Source organism: Callithrix jacchus, chromosome 1 (genome assembly GCF_049354715.1).
Source record: "Callithrix jacchus isolate 240 chromosome 1, calJac240_pri, whole genome shotgun sequence".
Taxonomy (NCBI): domain Eukaryota; kingdom Metazoa; phylum Chordata; class Mammalia; order Primates; family Cebidae; genus Callithrix; species Callithrix jacchus.
Genome location: NC_133502.1, coordinates 170,412,823 through 170,435,416, shown reverse-complemented (window position 1 = coordinate 170,435,416; position 22,594 = coordinate 170,412,823). Strand labels below are relative to the sequence as shown.

Genomic DNA, 22,594 nt, shown 5'->3' with positions numbered 1-22,594 from the left:
AATGTCCTTGCTGGAAATGGAGCTTGAAGTAATCCTTTTACAAATGGGGATGTAGCTTTGTGCAGTAGAAAAGGCAAAGGGCTTTAGGGGCCAGTGGGCCTGGATATGACTCTAGACTTTTTCTTTTACTCCCTGTGAAATCTGGGGTAGTGATTTCACTTCTCAAAGCATCAGTTTCTTCATCTGTAAAATGTGAATCACAGTAATAGCTACCTAACAAGATTATGGTGATCATTAAATGAATTATAGTTCTTAACTACACAGCATACTACCTGAGCATGGGAAGCATTTAATGAGTGGTGCTAAATTTATATTGTAATTTTTCTTATTGTTACAATCATATAAAGTCCCTATCACAATGTTGAGCCCAAATGCGGTTTAACAAATGAGTTTTAGTTTTACTATTGTTAACATCGTCACAATTTTTACACATGGATGTATATTAAAATACAGTTTTCTACCACACAAACTATATGAGTTTTAGTTTTTAAGACGGGAATTTATATAAGCAAATGGAAAGCTTAATGAAGTTCAGGAAGATTGAAGTAAACCAACATGGCTCATAATAAATAGTTTAATTAAGATAACCCCTGATGCAAAACATTTCTTCAATTTGCACCTCACATTGAAAATGGACTCCATAGATTTTCATGAACTTCTCTTTGATGTGGAAAGGCAGCTCTGACCGCGTGGGGAGCCTGGCTGGGAGTTGAGGTTCTGGGCTGCATGTCTGCCCTGGGGCCGCTGCACTCTGAGCTTGACTGAGGGCCAGTCCCCACACTGCCCTTGGCTGTGATCTGTTCATCTCTAGAGACAGCTGTTGTGCAAAAATGCTACAATTCTGTAAATGCATGTGATTTATTCCCTTTAAAAAGAGAAATACAAAAAATTAAAAGCAAGATTTCATCCTTTAAAAACCCTTAGACTGCAAATTTTGCCAGTTGTTTTTAAACCAACAGGTATTAGCTGCCAATAGTTGAAGCCGGCTTAATTGGAAGCTGCGTTGATCATCTGGAGTGTATCAGAAATGAGTGTGTGTGTGTGTGTGTGTGCTTGCACTGAATGCGTTCTTGACAGTCTCTCACCATCTAGCTTCTTGCTTCCAAAAAGAAAGGTTTGCTTCTCCCTTGCATTCAGAAGAAACACTCTAGTTCTGGTTATGAACGCTAATTAGTTTGAACAAGAGGACTAGGATTGTGTTTCTAAAAATAGTTCTGGATACAGAAGGCCATTTTTTGATTCTCTTAGAATCTGAGTGCTTTACAAGAGTGATATTACAAGGTTTTGCATTTATCCTCGGCCTGGGTTCATTGCTAGTGTCTTTGGTGAACCTGTGCTTGTAATTATGGGGCTTGTCTCCATGTTCAGCTATTGTTCAGTGTCACCCATAGTTTGAATCTTAGCACCCTTATACCAGTTTTGTTTTTTGAGATGGAACTTTGCTCTTGCTGCCTAGGCTGGAGTGCAGTGGCACAATCTCGGCTTACTGCAACCTCCTCCTCCTGGGTTCAAGTCATTCTCCTGACTCAGCTTCCCCAGTAGTTGGGATTACAGGCGCCTGCCACCATGCCCAGCTGATTTTTGTATTTTTAGTAGAGACGGGGTTTCACTCTGTTGGCCAGGCTGGTCTTGAACTCCTGTCCTCAAGTGATCTGCCCACCTTGGCCTCCCAAAGTGCTGGGATTATGGGCATGAGCCACCGTGCCCAGCCAGTTGTTTGTTTATGAGAGATCATTCCTCTGGTCCATAGGCCTGTTGACTTGGCCTATGATAACACGACAGTGAATATACATGATAGCCATGTAGTGAACAGACAAGTGTCACTGTAGCTGATGCACTGTAAGAAAAGGAAGCAATGCTAGTGTTGGGAGACCCAGGTTCCAGCCTTGGCCCTGCCGCTGATGTGGTTCTTTTTCACATACAGTGGGCCTGGGGCTGTGCTGGGTCCTGTGGATGCACAGGGGGTTCAGGGATGCTCCCTCTGCCAGCTCTGTCATTAGCGCCTTCTCTCTTCAGCAAGGGCTTTGGCTTGAATACTGAGGACTTTGTCCTAACATTCTGTTTGTTAACTCAGTTACTGATCATAGTAATACTAAGCCTCATGCCTGTTATATAGGTGGCCATTTTGGTAGAACTCCAGCAACAGGTAAATCTCTGGATGGGTTCCAAATTACAGAGGGCTCCAAAAAGCATGCTTAGACTGTGAGCTTGTTTTGTACCCCATGCAAGGTTTGTTGGGTTTTTTGTTTGCTTTGTTTATTTTTTGTGGATTTTGGGGGAAGGGTTTGGTCTCTATAAACTGGTTCTTGGTTCTTTCTTGGTAGTTGGGAAATGCTTTGGCTAATTTTCATTTTTCTTTTCTTTTTTTTTTTTTATGAAGTGGAGTCTTGCTCTATCGCCCAGGCTGGAATTCACTGGTGCGATCTCAGCTCACTGCAACCTCCACCTTCTGGGTTCAAGCCACTCTCACAGCTCAGCCTCCCAAGTAACTGGGATTACAGGCATGTGCCACCATGCCTGGCTAATTTTTGTATTTTTTAGTAGAGGTGGGGTTTCACCATGTTGCCAGGCTGGTTTTGAACTCTTGGCCTCAAGTGATCTGCCTGCCTCAGCCTCCCAAAGTGCTGGGATTACAGGCATGAGCCATGGTGCCTGACTGCTGTGGTTTATTTTCTGTCTGGGGCTCTTACTGGCATTCAGTCTACTGCATATAGTACCACAGCCAAAGATCTCTCAATTGGTGGAGCATGGCTTTTCTTAAATTATGATGTGCTCATATGAAGCTGTGTTTTCTCCTTTAGTTTGTTTCACGTGTGAGTCATTTTTGGTGGTATCATTCCAGTCGTCCATTTTCCTCATCCTTACATTACATGTACTGATATGAAGTAAAGGAATTACATTCACATAGCATAATAATGTATGGGGCTATTTATCACACATCTGCCAGCATTTCAACTCTTTTCTTAGGAAAGAGCTTTATCTGTAAAATGAGGATCATAATCATTAGAATCTTTGAAGGAAGGCCAATAAATATTCCTCTCTTCCACTTAGGTTCTGAATTACTTGAGAATAAGATAAAGGAATAAAGAGGATAAGGGACAAAATATCACCTTCATTATGAAAAAGGTGCTGCTGGGGAATGTGTCAGGTCTGTGGGCAAATGAGCTTCCTGAGGCCGAATCCAGAGCTCCACTCAGGCAGATAGCAGCTCCCCCTGCAACCCAAGCAGGTTTGCTGAAACCAGAGCCGGGCTCTGAAGGGCGGCAGGAATGAGCTCCATGAGGAAGGAGAGGAAGGGGCTGAGTGCGTTTGCCAGTTTCTGCAAACTCACCAATCAAACAAGGCATTGTATTTCCCCAGGGGAACAGGGAATGTGGGGCCGGAGAGGCCAGAAACGTTATTTGAAAGGTGTTCCTCTCATGCTGGAAGAATTAGCAAGAGTATGGAAAAAGTGCCTCCACCCCAAACAGAAGCTGGGTAATGAGCTCAAAGAATAAACTTTGGAGCCAGACAGACCCAGGTTCAAATCCTAGTCCTGCACTTTTGGGCTGTGTTGTTGGGGCTGCATTCCCAGACAGCGAAGGCATTCTAAGTCACAGGATGAGACAGGAGATGGGCACAAAACACAGGTCGTAACGACCTTGCTGATAAACGGATTGCAGTAAAGAAGCCGGTTAAAACCCACCAAAACCAAGATGGCAACAAGAGTGACTTCTGCTCGTCCTCACTGCTACACTCCCACCAGCACCATGACAGTTTACAAATGCCACCACAACGTCAGGAAGTTACCCTGTATGGTCTAAAAAGTGGAGGGCTGAATAATCCACCCCTTGTTTGGCATATAATCAAGAATAACCATAAAAATGGGCACCCAGCAGCCCTTGGGGCTGCTCTGTCTATGGAGTCGTAGCCATTCTTTTATTCTTCTATTTTCTTAATAAACTTACTTTCACTTTAGTCCTCTGACTCGCCCTGAATTCTTTCTTGCAAGAGATCCAAGAAGACTTTCTTGGAGTCTGGATCAGGACCCCTTTCTGGTACAGTATGATTCCAGAGGAATTCTTCCGCTTTGGTGAACCTTGCCTGTAAAAGAGAGATAATAGTCACTGTGAAAATTAAGTGAGATAATATATTTAAAATGCCAGGCCCGTGATAAGTGCTCCATAAATTATAGAAGGTCAAATGAGACAAAGACAAATATATAAATGTCCCTTGTAAATTATGCAGGTTTATATAAACATAAATAAATTTTATTATTTATGGTAGTGGTTTTACTGCAATGCTAGATTCCACTTGCTATACAATATGGTCAGTGCTCTCTCCCTAGGCTTATCTAAGTAGGCTGGGAGTACCTGGTGGCTTGTTACGCATCTCTTTTCTGTCAGCTCTTACAAAGATGCCAGGAGGAAAGAAGAAATTAAATTAATGAGAAACTTGCAGGCATCTGAATGACCATCCTTCTGATTCCAGCTATTTTTGTAGCTTCTCCTGGAAGCTGTCATGTAATTCTGTAGTGGCCATTAGAAAGTCTTCACGCCATTTAATTTATGCTGAGAAATCATTAGTGGCAATTTGACACAGGCTCGGAGTGCTCATGAGTCGATGTTCCGCCGTCAGGCTTTAAGGGACAGCTTCGTGTGCCAGAGGCGGCCCTGGCAGTGAGTCCGCCCGGGAAGAAGGTGGAGCAGGGGGCTGTAGCTTCACTCTACCACCTCTGCATCCCCATCATCATCATCATCATCACATTGATCAAGGGCTACTATGGCCACATGCTTTTGGGTTTAATTTTTACCATAACCCTATAAGGTATTATTGTCTTCATTTTACTCCAGGTCATGAGCAGAGTCATGATTTGAGCCAGGTTCGGCTCCTCCCAGTGCCTTGTCATTGGGAGCCCAGGCGACAAGCTCCTTGAAGCCTGGAGGGAGGCTCCGTCAGCCCCTTGCAGCTTTCCTGTCATTGCCATTCGGCACTAACCAGCAGTTTCCCTTCTCCTGGTAGTGATTATTGCTGATGTCTCACCACAGCCCACATTTTTTGATACGGTTCATTTCTCTTCCTTGCCTGGTGAGCACTTGAATGTTCCTGGGAGAAGCCAGGCTCTCTGAAGGACCCCTGTGGCACACACTGGCCTCAGGTCAGACTCTGCCTTGCTCTGGTCAGAGAAACCACCCTTGACATCAACCAGTCTTTGGGGATATGAATAAATTAGAGTTTCTTTCAATTCTGAAAAAAATCTATGAATCCTTGCCGTTTGTCAGGCCTCAGGGTAGGAGTTAGTTTAACAATAGCACCTGTCTCGTATGGTTGGGGCACTCAATGGAAGGGGCCTAAACTGTGCCTAAGGTGTGGTGGGTACTTAGCGGTGCTGTGATTATGACTGCAGACCAGCCCACAGCCTCAAGGAACTCACTGCCTGCAAAGAGTGACACACAGATGAAAGATGCCAACACCATTTGCGGAGTGCAGCTACACAGGGTACAGAGCGCCTAGATGGGTCGGAACTAGATCTTGGGTGAAGAGTCATTGGAAGACTCCTAGGAAAAGATAACTTCCACCAAGCCAGGGAGTGTGAGGAGAGGCTGGATGGATGCCGACAGAGCAAGCTGGGGAGGGATTAGTAGCTCGGTCAGAACAGGAAGAACAGAAGACCTGGACATGTTGCCTGGAGCAGAGAAGACTTTAGCAAGACTATTAAAGTTTCTCTGAGGACAGAGGAACTGTCCTCAGCATGGCTCTGGAGGGAAGGAAGAGCTAAGAGTAACAAGATAGAATTTAGCAGAATTTTTAATGAATATTTGCAAAAACTTTCTTATAATCAAAGTTTTCTTCCCTCCCTCCCTCCCTCCCTCCCTCCCTCCCTCCCTCCCTCCCTCCCTCCCTCCTTCCTTCCTTCCTTCTTTCTTTCTTTCTTTTGAGATGGAGTTTTGCTCTTGTTGCCCAGGCTAGAGTGCAATGGTGCGATCTCCGCCTCCGAGGTTCAAGCAATTCTCCTGCCTCAGCCTCCTGAGTAGGTGTGATTACAGGCATGTGCTGCCATGCCTGGCTAATTCTGTATTTTTAGTAGAGATGGGGTTTTTCCATGTTGCTCAGGCTGGCCTCAAACTCCTGACCTCAGTCGATCTGTCTACCTCGGCTTCCCAAAGTTCTGGGATTACAGGAATGAGTCACCGTGCCTGACCATAATCAAGATTTTCTAAAAGTGGAACAGGGCTGCCACTGAGCAGACTGATGGGCCCAAGCAGCTCTGAGTGACAAAGTTGGTAAAGGAGAGCGAGCCTAGCTTTGGCATCAGACACCTAGATTTGAATCAAACTTTCACACTGGCTGTATGACCCCAGGCAGGTCACTTGATTCATCTGAATCTGCATTTCTTGCAAGGACCTAATTACAAGTATAAGAGTGCTTTATAAACTATGAGACATCACACAAAGTGTTAGTTATTATGCTCATTGTCATTTCCTGGTAGTTACTGATGAATATCTCTTAGTCATCCGACGAATTTGTCTTGGATTCCATCTAAGACAAAGAGTTTCTCTTAGAGTTTTTAGCTTAGTGCCATCATATAATAGTAAATGTTTGTTGAATGAATTAATGAGTGAATCAGTGATGCTCCCTAATCCCCCCAAATCACCCCTGAAGCTTGAGCATGGGTCTTATCCCAAGCCTGGTACATAATAGACTCTAACTTAAAATGTATTGGGTGGTTGGATGAGGGTGGGATTGACTATGTTAGTTGCTGTTAACTAATGTGATAGTCATTGGGTTAAGCACTTTTACTAATATCTCATTTAATCATAATAGACCCAATCTTGTGAGATGGCCTCATCTCACAAGAGTGAGTGGCAGAGTGTCTGACTCAGGATTGCAGTGGTGACATAAACATTGTGTGAGAGGCTGGCTCAGTTTTCCTGAGGGTCATTCTCACTTCCAAGATTCCACATTTCTGGGGCAGCCATGCCTTGGTGAGAAATGCTGAGCCCTATGACTAGGGAAGACACATTCCCATTTTGGTCCCTTTGTGCCCAAAGTTTGCATCAGGTCACATTCTTGCTCTTATGCCGTGTTGTGTCTGCACTAGCTTCATGCAATGGGAACTCAGAAAACAGCACTTTACCCACCCCTGAGTAGCCATGCAATGTCACCCATTCAGGAAGTGTGTAACCCACTCTGCAGCCCACATGCTTGGCATTTAAAGTTAGGACCACAGCTTTTGAAGCCCCAGATCCTGAATTCCAGCCTGGTTCTGCCACTTCCTGGCTCTGTGACCTTGAGCAAGTTGCTCTTCAAACCTGTTTCAGTATCTGTAAACTGGGACAATACCTACCTCATCCAATTATTATGAGAATTGATGTTAAATGCTTTTTTAGTCCTGTGCCTGGCATATGGAAGGGCTTAGAGAGTGGCGTGTTATCACCATCATCAAATGATCGGCAGAGTTCTCAGAGATGATAGATACTACTTGATGAACAGTAGCTACCTACAAATTGTTTCTATAATTTCCTAATTATAGCATACCTGAAGACCAGAGTTTAAGTCAGTGACAATTTCCTGTCTGCCAGAAGTATTTCCGTTTCTCAGGAGAGCAGCCCCAGGATCATTGCCCTGGTTCCCGTCCTACCTGCCGTGGTCCAGTTATGTTAACTTAGGAAATGCCTTCATCTTCACCTCTATGTTCTCCTCTGTAAGACAGGAATGATTGGAGCCACCTCATAGGGTTATTAAGATGATGCAATGAGGTAATGTAGCTAAGGGCTTGGAATGGGGCTTGACATATAATATTTATTCAATAAATGTCAATTCTAGTGCCAGGTCTGAGAGTGTCTAGTTCAGTGCCTAGTTGCACAGTAGACAGTCAGTAAACGGTAGTTTCCTTTATTCCTTTTCAATTTACAATCTTCTTCCCTCCTCCAAAAGCACTGTACCAGTATGACCAGGCTTTGTAGCTCTCGGCCCTGCTGTTAGAGGAACCATGCTGGGAAGAGAAATGTCACAGTTCTTTGTTCAGTGGGGACCACTTAAAGCTGAGCTCTGCGGTGGTACTGGAGATCCCGGGGGGTAAGTAACTCCTGTTAGTCTCTCTTGTTATTCTGTAATAGGAGGCTCCCATCCAGCATTCCAATATTGAAACTCCACATATCAAGGTATCTGAGGCAGAGGTGGGCTGCCAGATGGCTTGTTTCAGAGAACATTTTCTATTATGCTCCCTGCGGCTGAGATAGGGAGCACCTCCAGAGACCTTGCTCCACACTTGTATTTTCCTTTTTCACTGGCACTAAGTGACTTTCAGCTGAATGCACCTAACCCACAGCAGCATGCAAAATGCATCTGTACCCATGTGGCATCGTAATAAAAGTTACAGGTGTATATTTTTCACACACTTGAGGTTTATCTCTCTAAACTCAAAAAGTTCTTTCAATTTTAACTATTTGGAGTGGAAATCTTCCTAAAAATGCATGATACAGCTGCTTCCTGAAATGGAAGGAATATAATTTGACTTTTTTTTTTCTTTTTTCTTGGTGCCTTAGAATTAAGAGGTGTGCTGGCAAACTGGTTTCAAAAAAACAAAACAAATACCTCTCGATGGGTAGTGTTGGTCTATTTCCATGTGTAAATATTCCCTCCACAACTAATTTCAGGCTCTCAGCGGTCTTTAACAACCAGCTCAAAAGACTCCTGAATATTTGTGGATAGCTTGAGCTCAGCTCTGCAAGGAAGCAGCGTAGGTAGCACTGGGGAAAGGACATGGTTGTTAGACCTGGACATGCCTGGTTTTGGTCCTCATTTTTCTGCTTGAAATCTGGGCTTACCTGGGGCAGGGTCTTTAACCTGAATTTCTTTGTATAAACTGAGCTAGATGTGACTACACCCCGAGTGATAGTGAGGACCAGAGAAGGTGGCAGAAGTCGGGGTTCCAAGTGCTGTTGAGGCCAAGCACTTGATCTAATGAATGAGGTAGGCTGAGTGGGGACTCTGGAAAACCCCAGAAACAGTGGTTCTCAAGCTCAGCTGCACATTGGAACTAATGGGGAACTTCTTTCCTGCCTGGGCTCCACCTCAGATCAATTAAACCAGAATTTCTGGGGGTGGAGCCTGAACATGGTTTTTTAAAAAATTAGAAGAACACTCTCCTCCAGTGATTCAAATGCACAAGTCACATTTGAGGACCACTGGTCCCGACAGACACTTGTGGGTAGTGAGTATGCCTGTCACCTCCAAAATAAGTCAACGACTTGGCACACAGCAGGTGTTACAGGATAGCCTTCCCAGCCTCTTGTACTGTGTGGTAACCTGGTAACGTTCTTTGCATAAGGGCTTTTTTATCTTCCTAAATCTTGAAGGCTGGCCCCAGGTATGATTCCTGTGGTCAAAGCCCCTGTCTCTGTAAGCCACACCTGCTTTGCCTAGTAGACCGTGAGCTGTGGCAGAACCAGAGGGCTGTGTGTTTTGTGCCTGTGTGGATCTTAAATGGAAACTGATGAGGTCATGCCAGGAAAAAGGGGGCTCAGGAGCAAAGGATTCTGGAATTCTGCTTGCCATTCTCTCCCTACCCCATTCCCCAGCCCATGTCGGCTTGTTGAGACCTTCAAAGTCTGCCATGCTTTTTGATGCCTCTATGCCTTTGCACATCTCACCCCTGCCCCCCCACCCCTCCCAGGGCACTCCCCTCTGTGCCCACCCCAGCACAGCACTTCCTGTATGATATTGTCATTTATTCGTTTACGTGTTTGTCTTAATTCAACAAATACTTATTTAGTGCCCATTATGAACCCAGCAGAAGGCATGCTGGATTTATAGGCTAAACATCCTGACTGTAAGCTCTTCAAGGCTCAGAACTACATCGGATGCATCTGTGCCCTTGGCATTTGGCATGGGGCCTGGCACACAGAGGTTTTTTTAAAAAATATTTTCAAAAGATGGAAGGAAGAATGGGTGAATGGGAGGCAATTCTATCTTACCTCTGTATTCAGGACTGTGACTTAGAGGGATAAGTTTATGAAAGGGTGACTTTCAGGTAAGTGGAATGTGTTTTTTAATTTCCAGAAAATTCACAGGGAGATTCAGTCCCCATGGCAGGGCTTAACCATGATTGCTAAATTGTGGATCACTTTCTTTAAGGGACTTAGACATTGACTTTTAAAATAAATTTCTCTCCAACAGAATTCCATCTGTCTGGGATGGAATCATTAAATGCAGGGTGAGTTAGGAAAATTGGAAGTAGTTTAGTATGGATGAAAGCAGTGATGTAGGAAGCAGAGGGAATGAGTTTGGAAGGATTGGCAAGGATTTGGATGATAAAGGACCTTGAATGCCAGGCTAAGGAGCTTTAGATCTGATTCTGGGCAGAGAGGAGGACCCCGTGGACACTTCAGAGGAAGAGTGGCAGAGGCACGCCCAGTGGGTGGGTGAGAGCATCATTGTGGTCCGCCCTTGAACAGATGAGATCAAATCACTCTTCCTTCTGAGCAATCCCCCAATCTTCTGTTCTGCCCTTGCCATTTGCATAATTTACTTTTAATTATTGCTTTCATTATTTTCACAGCCCATCCTGGCAGGAATAATCTGATGCTGGGTGGAATTAAACTGATGGGACCTCAGCAAACCTCCTTTGTTCATATTATTAACCCATGTATTTTTCTGAGAAGATATTATTAAAAGGGATCATTTGGGGCTTGCTCCTAGCTGTATTTTCCAGAGACAGCACAGCCAGTGACTGTCCTTTGCACCTGACTCCTCTCTGTGAGTACAGTTTTAAAAGCAGGTGTCACTCAGAGCTTAGGGAGCAGCAGTTTCTAATTAGTTGCTTGTTAAACCACAGGCCTTCTTCAGACCAGGCTTCTAAAATTACTAGTTCATTTAGTGAAGAAACCCTAATGGTATTTTTTAACCCTGAAAACAAGCATATCCAGTTCTTGGCTGATACCACATTTTTCTGAGATGAATGTTTTGTTACACGTGGTGCCAGCGGCAGTGTGGGTTCTTTGAAAATATTATTATCTTGCCAGTTTCTCACAGGACTTTGCAAATACTGCTTTTCCAGAAGAGGAACCCTGGTTTCAGAGAACTGAGTCACTGCCTAAGGTCACATAGCCAATGTGGGCCAGGCTGGGATTCAGCCCAGGGCTGGCCCATGTCCTTGTTCTTTTCTACAGCTTCTTCGCTGTCATCTGCTTATTGCTCTCCGTTTGCCAATGGACCATGCTTTATGACATAGGAATTTGTATTTTACTTTAAAAGCATCTGGAAAATAATAAAAAATAATTTGAAAATACAGCTTAAGTATATTATAGATGTGTATTAAACACCACTACTGTCAATTCACTTAAAGAAACTCAACATTTTCTTTTCTTTTTTTTAAAGATGGAGTCTCACTCTGTTGCCCAGGCTGGAGTGCAGTGGCATGATCTCTGCTCACTGCAACCTCTGTCCCATGAGTTCAAGTGATTCTCTTGCCTCAGCTTCCCGAGTAGCTGGGATTACAGGTGCCTGCCACCATGCCTGGCTAATTTCTGTGTTTTTAGTGGAGGCGAGGTTTCACCATGCTGGCTGTCCTGACCCCAAGTGATCTGCACACCTCAGCCTCTTTCAGCACAGGTGTGAGACACCGCACCAGGCCCGAAACTCAGTATTTTCTTGCTATAATAGTGAAGACCCAAATTATAAAATTGCCCCAAGGGCAAAAGTTTAATCCTTCAATGATGATATATGGTGCAACTGCACTTCCCATGCTATATTTATCATTTTGTTAATTTGGTCACAGTATATTCTTCCTTTCAGGAAAATGGCAATTGTATAGACTCACTTTTGATCAGGGATTTGTAAACATCACATTAATCTGGGTTTTGACTCTCTCACTGTTAGCTATTCATAATATAAGGATTGAGTTTTCTCTGATTAGACATAAAGAAAGAAATGGGCAGGCTTATAGAATTATTCATTCATTTATTCAACTAACACTTTCTGAGCATCTCCTGTGTGGGGTGCGAGCTGCGAGGCTAACTAGAAGGTCTCTTCCAATGAAGCCTGAATTTCAAAGGAGGTAGGTAGGAGTCACACATGTATACAAAGAAAGAAAACAAGTGCAGCGAGGCCAGTAACTACGGTGATGGGACAGCGATGGGGACAATGAGACATCATATTTTTCTTGAGGTGCTCACTGTAGAGTGGAGAGGCAGATGCTTAAACAGAATAGATGCAAACTCTGGCTTCTAGACACCTGCAGGTTTAACATGTACTATTTCGATCATTCTTGAGCAACCACGAAGATCTGAGAAATGTAGTAGCAGTTTGTCATTTTGCTGAGGTCTGAATGATCTTCCATTGTAAAAGAAAAGGTTTTGTCTCTCGATATAATAATTTGGGGATTTATAAGTAGACGAGGTAAATGTCTGGGGAAGTGGTAAGTCTTTCCGGCAACCATGGACTCACACATTCACCTGGGTCTTATTTCAGTCATTAATGCAACAAACCTTTATCTTAGTGTCTGTATGGTCTGTATATATTTAAGAAGAGCCAGGCTTCTCATCCCTGTTTCTGAGGAGGGGGAAAAAGATACATAAATAATTATAATACAGTTGGTCCTTGATAGTCACCAGGCTCACGTCCAGAAACCTTTGGGAATCCTTAAATTGACTGTTATGCACATATTCATTGGTCAAGTGGGCTCATTCACTAGTTAAGTGACTTGTTAATTCAAACCTGCCTCTGGGAGGGGGTGAGTCAAGGTCACGAAAGGTGCTTTGCACTCATCTCATTTCACGATTGTGTGGTAAGGATTATTATCTTCATTCACACCGCGCATGCCATGTGAACTTCAGGACTGCCAGCGCCATGGGTCTACTGTACACCTTCCCGAGTCTGATACACCGGCATGCAAGGGCAGGGGAACTGCAAACAGCTCCCTTGCTTGGGGGCACGTGGTCCCACCTTCTTGAATGAGGGGATGTTAGAGCTTGATTGTTGCTGAATGAGAGAAGCTCATCAGACAGAGAAAGGGAAAACATCAGGCAGTGAGAACCACATTTGCAAAGGCAGGAAAGTGTGAAAGCACTAGCTATATTCAGGCAAAAAAAAAAAAAAAAAGAAAGAAAGAAAAATAAAAATAAAAAAGACTAGAAACATGAGGAAGGAGAGAGTAGTAGATTAATTTTGGCAGGTTGCAAGTAGACTGCGAGAACCTGAATGTCAGGCTCAGAGATCAGACTAGATGCCATGGCAGTGGGAAAAACAGGCAGTTTTTAACTAGAGGGTGACATCCCTGTTTATTCATTCAACACTCTACAAACATGTATTGAGCAATTGCTGTGTACTGAGCACTATTCTAGGAGCTGGGGTTACAGGGTTGCACTAGAGGAAAGATGCTCATTGCAAGGTCCCAGACAGACAATACACAAGTGAGGGAATAAGTCAACAATGAAGAGCTAGGATGATGTGTTAGTGCCTGGGAAACTATTTGCGAATGGATGATCAGAAACAGTCTGTCTGTGAAGGTGACACTGAAGGTGAGACTTGAGTGTCAAAGAGGAGGCTGTCATGCAAGGAGCTGAGGGAAAATCTCCTCAGGAAAATCAGCACCAGGAACAGCTGGCATGGAGATCCTAAGGCAGGATGAGTGGTGCATTTGAAGTTCACCAGACACAAAGGCAGCATTGCTGAGGTGGTGGTGGGCAAGAGCAGGAATGGTAGGAGATGATGCTGGGGGCTGAATTGCAGAGGCTAGAGCAGGAATATAGATTTTATTCTAGGGTCAGGTTGACATGAGTTGCTTGGCAACATGAGTTGCTTTTTGGCTGCTCCATGGACTGCGTGTGAGAAGGGCAGGTTATTCTTGCCCTTCCTGGTTATTTTGGGACCTGCAGGAGGCATGGTGGTGGTTTGAACAAGCTCTGCAGAAGTGGGGAAAGAGTAAGAGGGCAGGGTAAGGGTGTTTGGAGGCAGGGGTGGCAGGATTCCTGCTGGGTACAATGAGGGAGAAGAGGGAGAGAGGAATCAAGAAGACTCTAGGGATTTTGGCCTGAGCGGCTGGGTAGAGGCAATGAACACACTACCAATCTGTGCCACACAAATAGCCTTTGGGAACAGTCCCGAGGATGAGCAGGGTCAGTGAGAACTAGAAGACTGCAGGGCCACTTGGCAGATGAGAAGTGTGACCACTGAACAAAGGCACTGGGCAGGAGAGCTGGGAAGGGAACTGGCCAGAGGGACCATCATTCCTGGCTCTGCTATGCAGGCAGAGGAATCAGTGGGATCTGATGAGCTAAGAAGTTGAGAAATTTGAGCATGATGGGGTTGAGAATGAAATGGTTAATTTACATGAGAAATGCAACAGGAGGAATAGATTCCAGGGGAAGAAAAGAAGTCCAGGTTTGGAGAGGTCGACTTTAACACTCGGCAGATGTCGGCTGTCTTCATCACCGTTGTCACTGTCATCACTGATTTCATAGCCATCGGTCTGTCAGAGGTAGTTGAGGTCATAGCAGAAGGTGAGGTCCACCAGTGGAAAGCTCGAGAAGAGCTTGGAGGAGGAAAGCAGCACCACCCCCCACCCCACTTCATTTAGAAGCTGGTGCAAAAAGCATTTTCCAGTACTCAGGGCTCACTTTGGTGATGAATGTGGATTGACTTGAAAGTGCCTTAAAATTGACTGCAATTTTAGAAGGCAAAGAGTAAGCCACTGGTTATATATCTCCAGCAATCCTGAGGTCCTCCTTACATGAAAGTTCTTACCCACTTACTCTGGGTAAGATGATGACAGGCACAACACAGTTAAAACATTTTAATGGAGTAAAATGGATGTGAACGGCAGAATCTTAAATGCATTAGTTTTCGACATTGTGAAATTAATTGGCTCCCAAATATAGCTGGCTCCTGCCTTAATTGGAGTTCTGAGGAGCCTCCAGCTTTCCTGCTACCTCTTTAGTCAACGTTTTTTCTGGGTTTGGTGGTGAATAAAGACCTCTTTGTTTAATTAGAGTTGAAGCATGCTTTAAGAAGTTAGTAATCCAATTAAAATTATATTTCCAGTTTATATGAAATAGAAAAAGCGGAGATCAGCAAATGTCCCATGGAGCCTGCTCTCTACTGTGCAGTGAGCTAGAGACAGATTTGCGGAATACAGCAAGAAATGGTCCCTGCCCTCAGGCCGCTCAGGGTCTGCAACTGGAGGGAGACAGGGTGCTGAGAGAGCTCAGATCAGAAAGTAGCTTACTCTGCCCAGAGAAGGTGACAGCTGAGGTAGGCCTTGAAGGACACCAGGAAAAAAAGGGCAGAATGCCAATCTGAACAGAAGGCCGGTTAGGAGAACTTCACTCTGGTCCGGGGGAGCCAAGGAGGCCTGAACTACGGCACCGATCCTGGGGACAGCTTTGAGACGTGTTTTTACCTCTCCTGTGGTGGCTGATTGGGTGTGGGCGAGTGAAGGAGAGGGATAGACCAAGAGAGAGAAAGGCATAGACCACAGATGGTTAGAAATCGAAGGGAGGGAGAGAGTTTTAGAGAAGGAGGGTGAGGGAAGAGGCTGCCGGCTTCCCATAATTTCACCTAATTTAGAAAAGAGGATTTGTGACTATGACTGAAACAAGATTCAAAAAATATCACACAGCTATTACAAGCCCTTTGCTTGTAAGCTGAGCCTTGAAAGACTGGATAAATGTTTGACCTGTGCCATTCTTGGAATATCTGAGAATAAGCTCAGTTGTCAAGTTCCAGTAATGAAGGAAGGCGAGCCAGTCCTCTCAGAATGCTGGAGGAGGGAAGGCATTTGTCCTTTCTCAGCAAGTCACCTTTTCAGGTAGTACCTGAGATTCACTCACCTCTCGTCCTCACCAGCCCTCCCCCAGCCTCCTTCCCTGCTCCCCTCTGCCTTCTGCTGCCTTCATCCTCTCCTTGCTGAGCGAATGCATACAAGCCTGGACAGTTGAAATGCTCTTCACAGCTGCCACTGCATCCCAGAGGTGCCTGACCTGACCTGCCATCCACAGGCTGGGCTGGGTGCAGGAAGGGAGGCGCAGTGAGCACCAGCCATGATCTCAGTGCTGAGGCTGATGTTTTGTTTTGTTCTTTCTTTTATAAAATTTTTTAAAAAATTGTTTTTGATTATGAAATCTTTTAAACTTTCAGAAACCAGTATAATGAATATTTATGCACTCCCCACTAAGATTCTGCAGATGTGAACAATGTTGCCATACCTACTTAAGATCTCTCTTTTGCTTTTTTAAAAATAAAGAAACCATTTACAGATATGACATTCTTCTCCCTCTGCCCCCAGAGAATCACTATGTTCTTTTACTACATATGTGTGTGTTTATCAACAAAGTGACTGATGTATCACTTTTTTGTATAAATGATACAATATCCTTTTATATAAATGATACGATCCATATGTCCTTTTGCAACCAGCCTTTCTGCTTATCATCTTTCTGATATTTGTCCAATATGATATATTTAGATCTATGTTGGAGCCACATTGATTTTAACTGCTGTATAATGTTTCCTTTAATAAACCCCAGTTATATTATAAATAAACTGAGGTTATAATATTTAATATTTCCCTCAATAAACCCCAGTTTTATTATACACAAATACTGGGGTTTATTAAAGGAAATATACAGGAATCCCTCCTTGTTAGGTTACTGTTACTAAGCCAAGTTGTTCTGCATTCCTGCTATTACAAGCACAGCTGTGGTGAATGTCCTTCTATGTGTCTCTCATTCACACGTGCAAGTTCCTCTGGGGTTAACACCTAGAATGGAAATAGGCATCTTCTATTTTATGGGTTATTTTTCTCATATTGGTTATATTTCTCATCTTTTGTTTGCTGCCTTATCCCTTGCACCTAGAAGAGTGCCTTGTAAATACTCAATAAATATTTGTTAAAAGAATGGACACAGAAAAATTACTCCCCAGAGCAACTGTACTAACCTACACTCCCACCAGTTTATATGAGTATTTCCATTTCCAACATTCTTGCCAACACCTGGTTATGGAACTTATCAATGTTGGCCAATCTGGTGCATATCAAATGGTGTCATATTGCTTTAATTTGCATTTCTGTGATCATTAATGAGGTTTACAGCTTTTTAATAGATTTATTGGCCATTTAGATTTCTTTCTCTATGAAATATCTGTTCATATTCTTTGCCATTTCTGTTTTCTTAGAGCAGAAATGCTCTAAGAAAATTTGTGGAAATTTCTTGTTTGTAGAAATGCTCTATTTGTCTTGAATAAAAACCCTTTGATGGTTTTATGAGTTATACATATGGTCTCTTAGGCTATAATTTGTCTATTACCTTGTTTTAATTTGCCCTTTGATTAATAGAAGTTTTCAATTTTATATAGTCTTATTTTTTGTTTGCTAAGAATGATGGTTTTATTCTCTTTTTAATTCTTAAACCTTTTATTTCTTTTTTAACATCTCATTTCCCTAATTGTGAGAATTAGGATTGTTGACATGCTTGTCATGTTCCTGATTTTAAAGAAAATCTTTCTTACATTTTATTGTTGAGTATGACTATGAGTATGTGTATGCATATGAGTGTGAGTACCACATCCCAGCTGTGGGGTTTGGTAGGCATCGTTTGTCAGGCGATTTTATACCATCCTTGCAATCCTAGGATAAACCTTGGTTATTATATATTATTTTTTATATTTTACTGGGTTTATTTCTAGATATTCTCTTTGGTTTTTATCTTAGATTTATTGTTTTATTTTTAATCATTTCTTCCCTGAGGATTTGATGTTCTTTCTTTTAAATTTTAATTATTTTGAATATTCTCATTTCAGGATTTTTTGGTTTCCCTGGTCTTTTTCTAGGGAGGGACTTCTCTTAATACTTTCCACGAAGTCTCTTTATTTTGCTTCCATTGATTTCCATAGCCATCGAGTCACCAAACATTTATTAAGCAACTACTGTATGCCAATAGAGAAGAGTTGGGGTGTGGGCAAAGAGGAATCTCTGGACTCTGTGAACTCAGTGTTTGGTGAATACAGTTAGTGCTTGCTCTCTGCTTGCTCTCTGCTTTGCTTACAGCAAAGCAATCAGGGAGAGTTGCCAGACACCCAGGTTTTGGAGTCAATGAATTTGGATGCAAATTCTGGCCCCATCAATTATTAACTATGTCACTGTAAGCAAGTTAGTAAGTTACTTCATTTTTTAAAGCCCCAGTTAACCTCTTCTCTTAAAGCAGGATAGTCACAGGATCTACCTTATAGACTACATTTGAATGTATATGATATAAAATGTTTAGCACAGTATCTGGTACAGCGTGAAAGTCAACCAAAAATAGCTGTCATTATTCATGTCTGTTTTTCCATTTGATCCTCACAATTGCTTTATGAGATAGATTACTGTTACCATTTGACAGATGTTATCATACGAGCGTGTGGGAACATTTAGTAAAATGTTGTAAATATGTTGGGTTTTATTAATATGTGTAAAAAGGCTTTGATAAATGTAGAACACCATGCAAAGGGAAAGAAATGTCATTTCCTGGGATGGTTTAAACCAAAATTCTTGTCTGCATCTAGTGGTGTCATTACAGAAATGTGAAATCATGTCAAAGGCCCGGAGAAACAGCCTAGCACGTCTCATAAGGAGGAATCAGAGAAAGGACTGCAAACATCATTTAACAATAATAGTTAGGTGTTATTGTTATGTTTTAAAAGTCCATGTAATGATGTAGTCAAATGTTTTATAACTATGTGCATATAGCCCCAAGTTTATTTTTAAATGTATGGTTTGTGTGCATACAATATATTGGAAGGAAACACTAAATGTTAATTATGATGATCTCTGACCTGTAATATTATAATTTTAGCTTTTTTCTTTAAGTTTTTCTGTGTATTCCAAGTTTCTACCATGAGCCTGCTCTGGCAAGGAAAGGAGGGAGCCAGGGCCACCCACTTATACCTGTGCGAGGACATCAAGTCCCAGAAGACTCAGTGCCAGTAGGACCCCTACTTACAGGCAAACATTGGAGCTGGTGTGGGGGCTTTAGAAACAGGATTTCTGGGTCCCCAAGGGCAGAAAAGGAGTGAAGTCTTGTCTCTTCTCTTTCTGCAATCCAGCTTGATATCAATGCTCTTAATTGGCCTAAGGCAGTGGCTCACGCCTATAATCCCAACACTTTAGGAGTCCAAGGTGGGAAGGATCACTTGAGCCTGGGACATCAAGGCTGCAGTGAGCTGTGATCAAGCCACTACACTCTGGCCTGGGAAACAGAGTGAGACCCTGTCTCCAAAAAAAAAAAAAAAAAAAAAAAAAAAGAAAAGAAAAGAAAGAAAGAGGTCTTAATTATATGGACTCTTGTCACCCTTTAATGATTAAATTCTTCTGATTATTTCAGGAGATTCTCTTCTCACACTCCACCACTGTGAGTCTTCCTCTCTCCTTTCTCTCACCTACCATTTTCCAAGCAGGGAGATCTAACTGAGTTGGCCAAACTACCCTTGGTGTAGAGTATTTCTTTCTGGCAGGCATTAATAGCTCAGTTTCAGCCAGTCACTAAGAGACTGTGTTACGCAGTTTGCTACCTAAGGCTGCTTTTCCCAGAAGCAGCCAGGAGAGGGTCAGGGTACCTCAAGACCTGTGGGGGCTGTGCTGCATCCAAGCCTGGGCAGCTGGCATTCACCGAGTGAGGTTCTGTGCTCTGCACACGACACGCGTTGTTTATTTCTCTGAGCTCTTCTCTCAGTTCATTCAAAGTACCTGAGCCAGAACCCCTGGTGGTTACCATGAATTCTCAATGAGCCCCCTTGAGCTCAACTACTAAAGATCTGTCATTTTGTCATTCTCTCCATCTTCACCACTTTTGTCTAGTCGTCTTCTCAAGTTGGAGAGCTCTAAGAATCTCCTAACTTACTTTCTCCTCATCCACTCTTAATCTCAATCCATTTCATTCTCTACACAGCAGCCAGAGTGATCTTTTCAAAACTAAAATCTAATTGGATTAAGTTCCTGCTAAAATCACTTCAGTGGCTTTTCATTTCCCCAGAGGAGAAAGATAAAATTTAAAAAAATTTTAAATGCCCGACAAGGCCTTGTCTGATCTAGACTAGACCAGCAGTTCTCTAAGTGGGGTCCTGGAATATTCAAGGGTCCCCAGTATCTTGTCAGGATATCGATGAGGTGAAAACTTTTCATCATAATAATGCTAAGACATCCTTTGCCTTGTTCTTGTATTGACTTTTGCAGTGATGATGTAAAAGCAGTGATGAGTCAAACTGCTGGGGGCTTATTACTACTTGAGACAGTGGCACCGAGGTGGACCAGTAGTCACTATGTTCATCACCACCACATACTTTGAAGTTTAAAACAAACAATAAGCCAGACTCACTTAAGAAGTTCCTTGACAAAACAGTAAAAAAAAATTTTCTGGCTGGGCGCGGTGGCTCACGCCTGTAATACCAGCACTTTGGGAGGCCAATGTGGTGAAACCCTGTCTCTTCTAAAAACATAAAAGAATTAGCCAGGCGTGGTGGCGCATGCCTGTAATCCCAGCTACTCAGGAGGCTGAGGCAGGAGAATGGCTTCAGCTCGGGAGGTGGAGGTTGCAGTGAACCGACAGTCAAGCTCTAGTGATTGTTTGGGTTGTAAGCTGAATGAGCCCCTTTCGTCTTGAAGCAATCAAAATGTTATTTGTGGAAAGAACAATTGGCAGACAAACTATAGTTGTTCAGGTTTGGACGTTTGCAGACACATTCCTGAAACTGAAATAAGTAAGCCTTTTTCTTCAAGGAAAACAGCCAACTTTTGTGCCAATGATAAAATTTGAAATTTTAAGCAAAAATTGGAATCTCTGAAAACTCATATCTGCCACCATGAGCTTGACAACTTCACAATATTTAAAGACTTTTCTGGCCGGGCGCGGTGGCTCAAGCCTGTAATCCCAGCACTTTGGGAGGCCGAGGTGGGTGGATCCCGAGCTCAAGATATCGAGACCATCCTGGTCAACATGGTGAAACCCCATCTCTGCTAAAAATACAAAAAATTAGCTGGGCATGGTGGCATGTGCCTGTAATCTCAGCTACTCAGGAGGCTGAGGCAGGAGAATTGCCTGAACCCAGGAGGCAGAGGTTGCGGTGAGCTGAGATCGCACCATTGCACTCCAGAGTTTTAACAAGAGCAAAACTCTGTCTCAAAAAAAAAAAAAAAAGACTTTTCTGTTGAGATCAGTTGGTGATTTTAATGAATGTGATTTTCTGATGTATGATGAAATCCACAACATTCGGAAGAGGTACTTAAACCAGTATTTTCCAGGTGTCGTGGGTATGATGTTACACAGTTTGGTATGGGTAAAAGATCCAGAGCGCAAGATGGACCAACGGATTTAAATGTAACAGAGTATGAAAAGTTTATTGACATGGCTTCAGCTTCCATATTGCAACTAACCTTTAAGAAAGTATTGCCTGACCAGATTTGATCATGGCTGATTTTCTTCGCCCACCAACATATCACAGCAGACCAAATGTAGAAACCAACATGAAAATCCGGCTATTTCTTATTAAGCCAGACATTAAAGCAGTGTTATTTTTCACTTTTTTTGGTTTGTTTTGGAAAAATGATAATTTCCCACAGAAATATATAATTTGCACTAACACATAATGGATTTATTATTATTGTTTTTAAATGAGTGAATATTTTTTAAAGTTCTCTGCCTTCATTTCTATTTTGGAAATCGATAGTGAGAGTATAAAAAACTCTTGGGACCAAAACCTTTGAACACCACTGATCTCGACACTAGACAGAGATCCGGGTATCTAACTTATCTCACGTCACTCCTAGTTTTCCCAGAACTCCCTCAAACTATTGCCTTTCCATTACTCCATCAGTTACTCCAGCTTGACTCCTTTGTGTGCCAAGGCCTTGGCATATATAGTTTCTTCTGCTGAAAACCCGTTTGTTCCCCATTCTCCACTATGTAATTCACCTCTCCTCACTCTGACCGTCACAGCCCGGGAGAGCTTTCTCTTTCCCTGCATCTGTGGTACCCGCTCACATTCTCTCCCTTCCATAGGCTCCATGTTAATATATTTCATACATGTTCTCTACCTTCAGATTTAAATTCTCATTATGTCCGTCCTTGATCATTTCCCCTTTGTACCTGTTTTACAAGTTTCGCCTCCTTCACTGTCCGCTGTGTTATATTAATCACCACCCATCTGATACAAGAGAAAGGAAAAACTAACCGACACTTTCAATGCTCAGGGAGCCAGTTGATCAGTCTTTTCTTTGAGACATCATATATTTTTAAGAGCGTTCTCACATGCCTCTTTACAGGCTCGGATATAATTTGCTCTGTGGTTTTTTTCCTGCTCAGGAAGAAAAGCATCTGCATTTTGTCATTAATGAGGCCGATTTACTTGTCTCTTGTAGTGGGAAATCTCTGAGATGGGTACTTATTTTTTTGCATCTGCCAAATTTCCTATTTTAATGTTACATCATCTTTTCTCTGAGCTCCATCCTCTTGAAGTCTAAACTCAGACCTCACCGATCCTCAGGATCAATGGGAATTAGTCTTATTATTCGTTTTTCCTTTGCAAAAAAAAATGGGTTATCTACATCTATCAGCCTGCCATACTACTATGCAAGGTTTGA

At 42.8% G+C, this 22,594-nt stretch overlaps 1 protein-coding gene across 6 annotated transcripts in view; it reads left to right on the top strand.

Moving 5' to 3' along the window:
• The window catches only part of TTLL11 (tubulin tyrosine ligase like 11), a 273,689-nt gene that overhangs the window by 141,221 nt on the left and 109,874 nt on the right, over positions 1 to 22,594 (top strand). Inside the window, exon 2 of one of the 6 annotated variants that reach the window (XM_054236568.2) lies at positions 7,918 to 8,058. The exons of the other annotated variants lie outside the window; for them this stretch is intronic. Coding sequence (XP_054092543.1) covers positions 7,973 to 8,058 — 86 coding nt within the window. The 5' untranslated portion in view covers positions 7,918 to 7,972. The remainder of the gene's footprint in view (positions 1 to 7,917; positions 8,059 to 22,594) is intronic. 6 annotated transcript variants of the gene reach the window in all.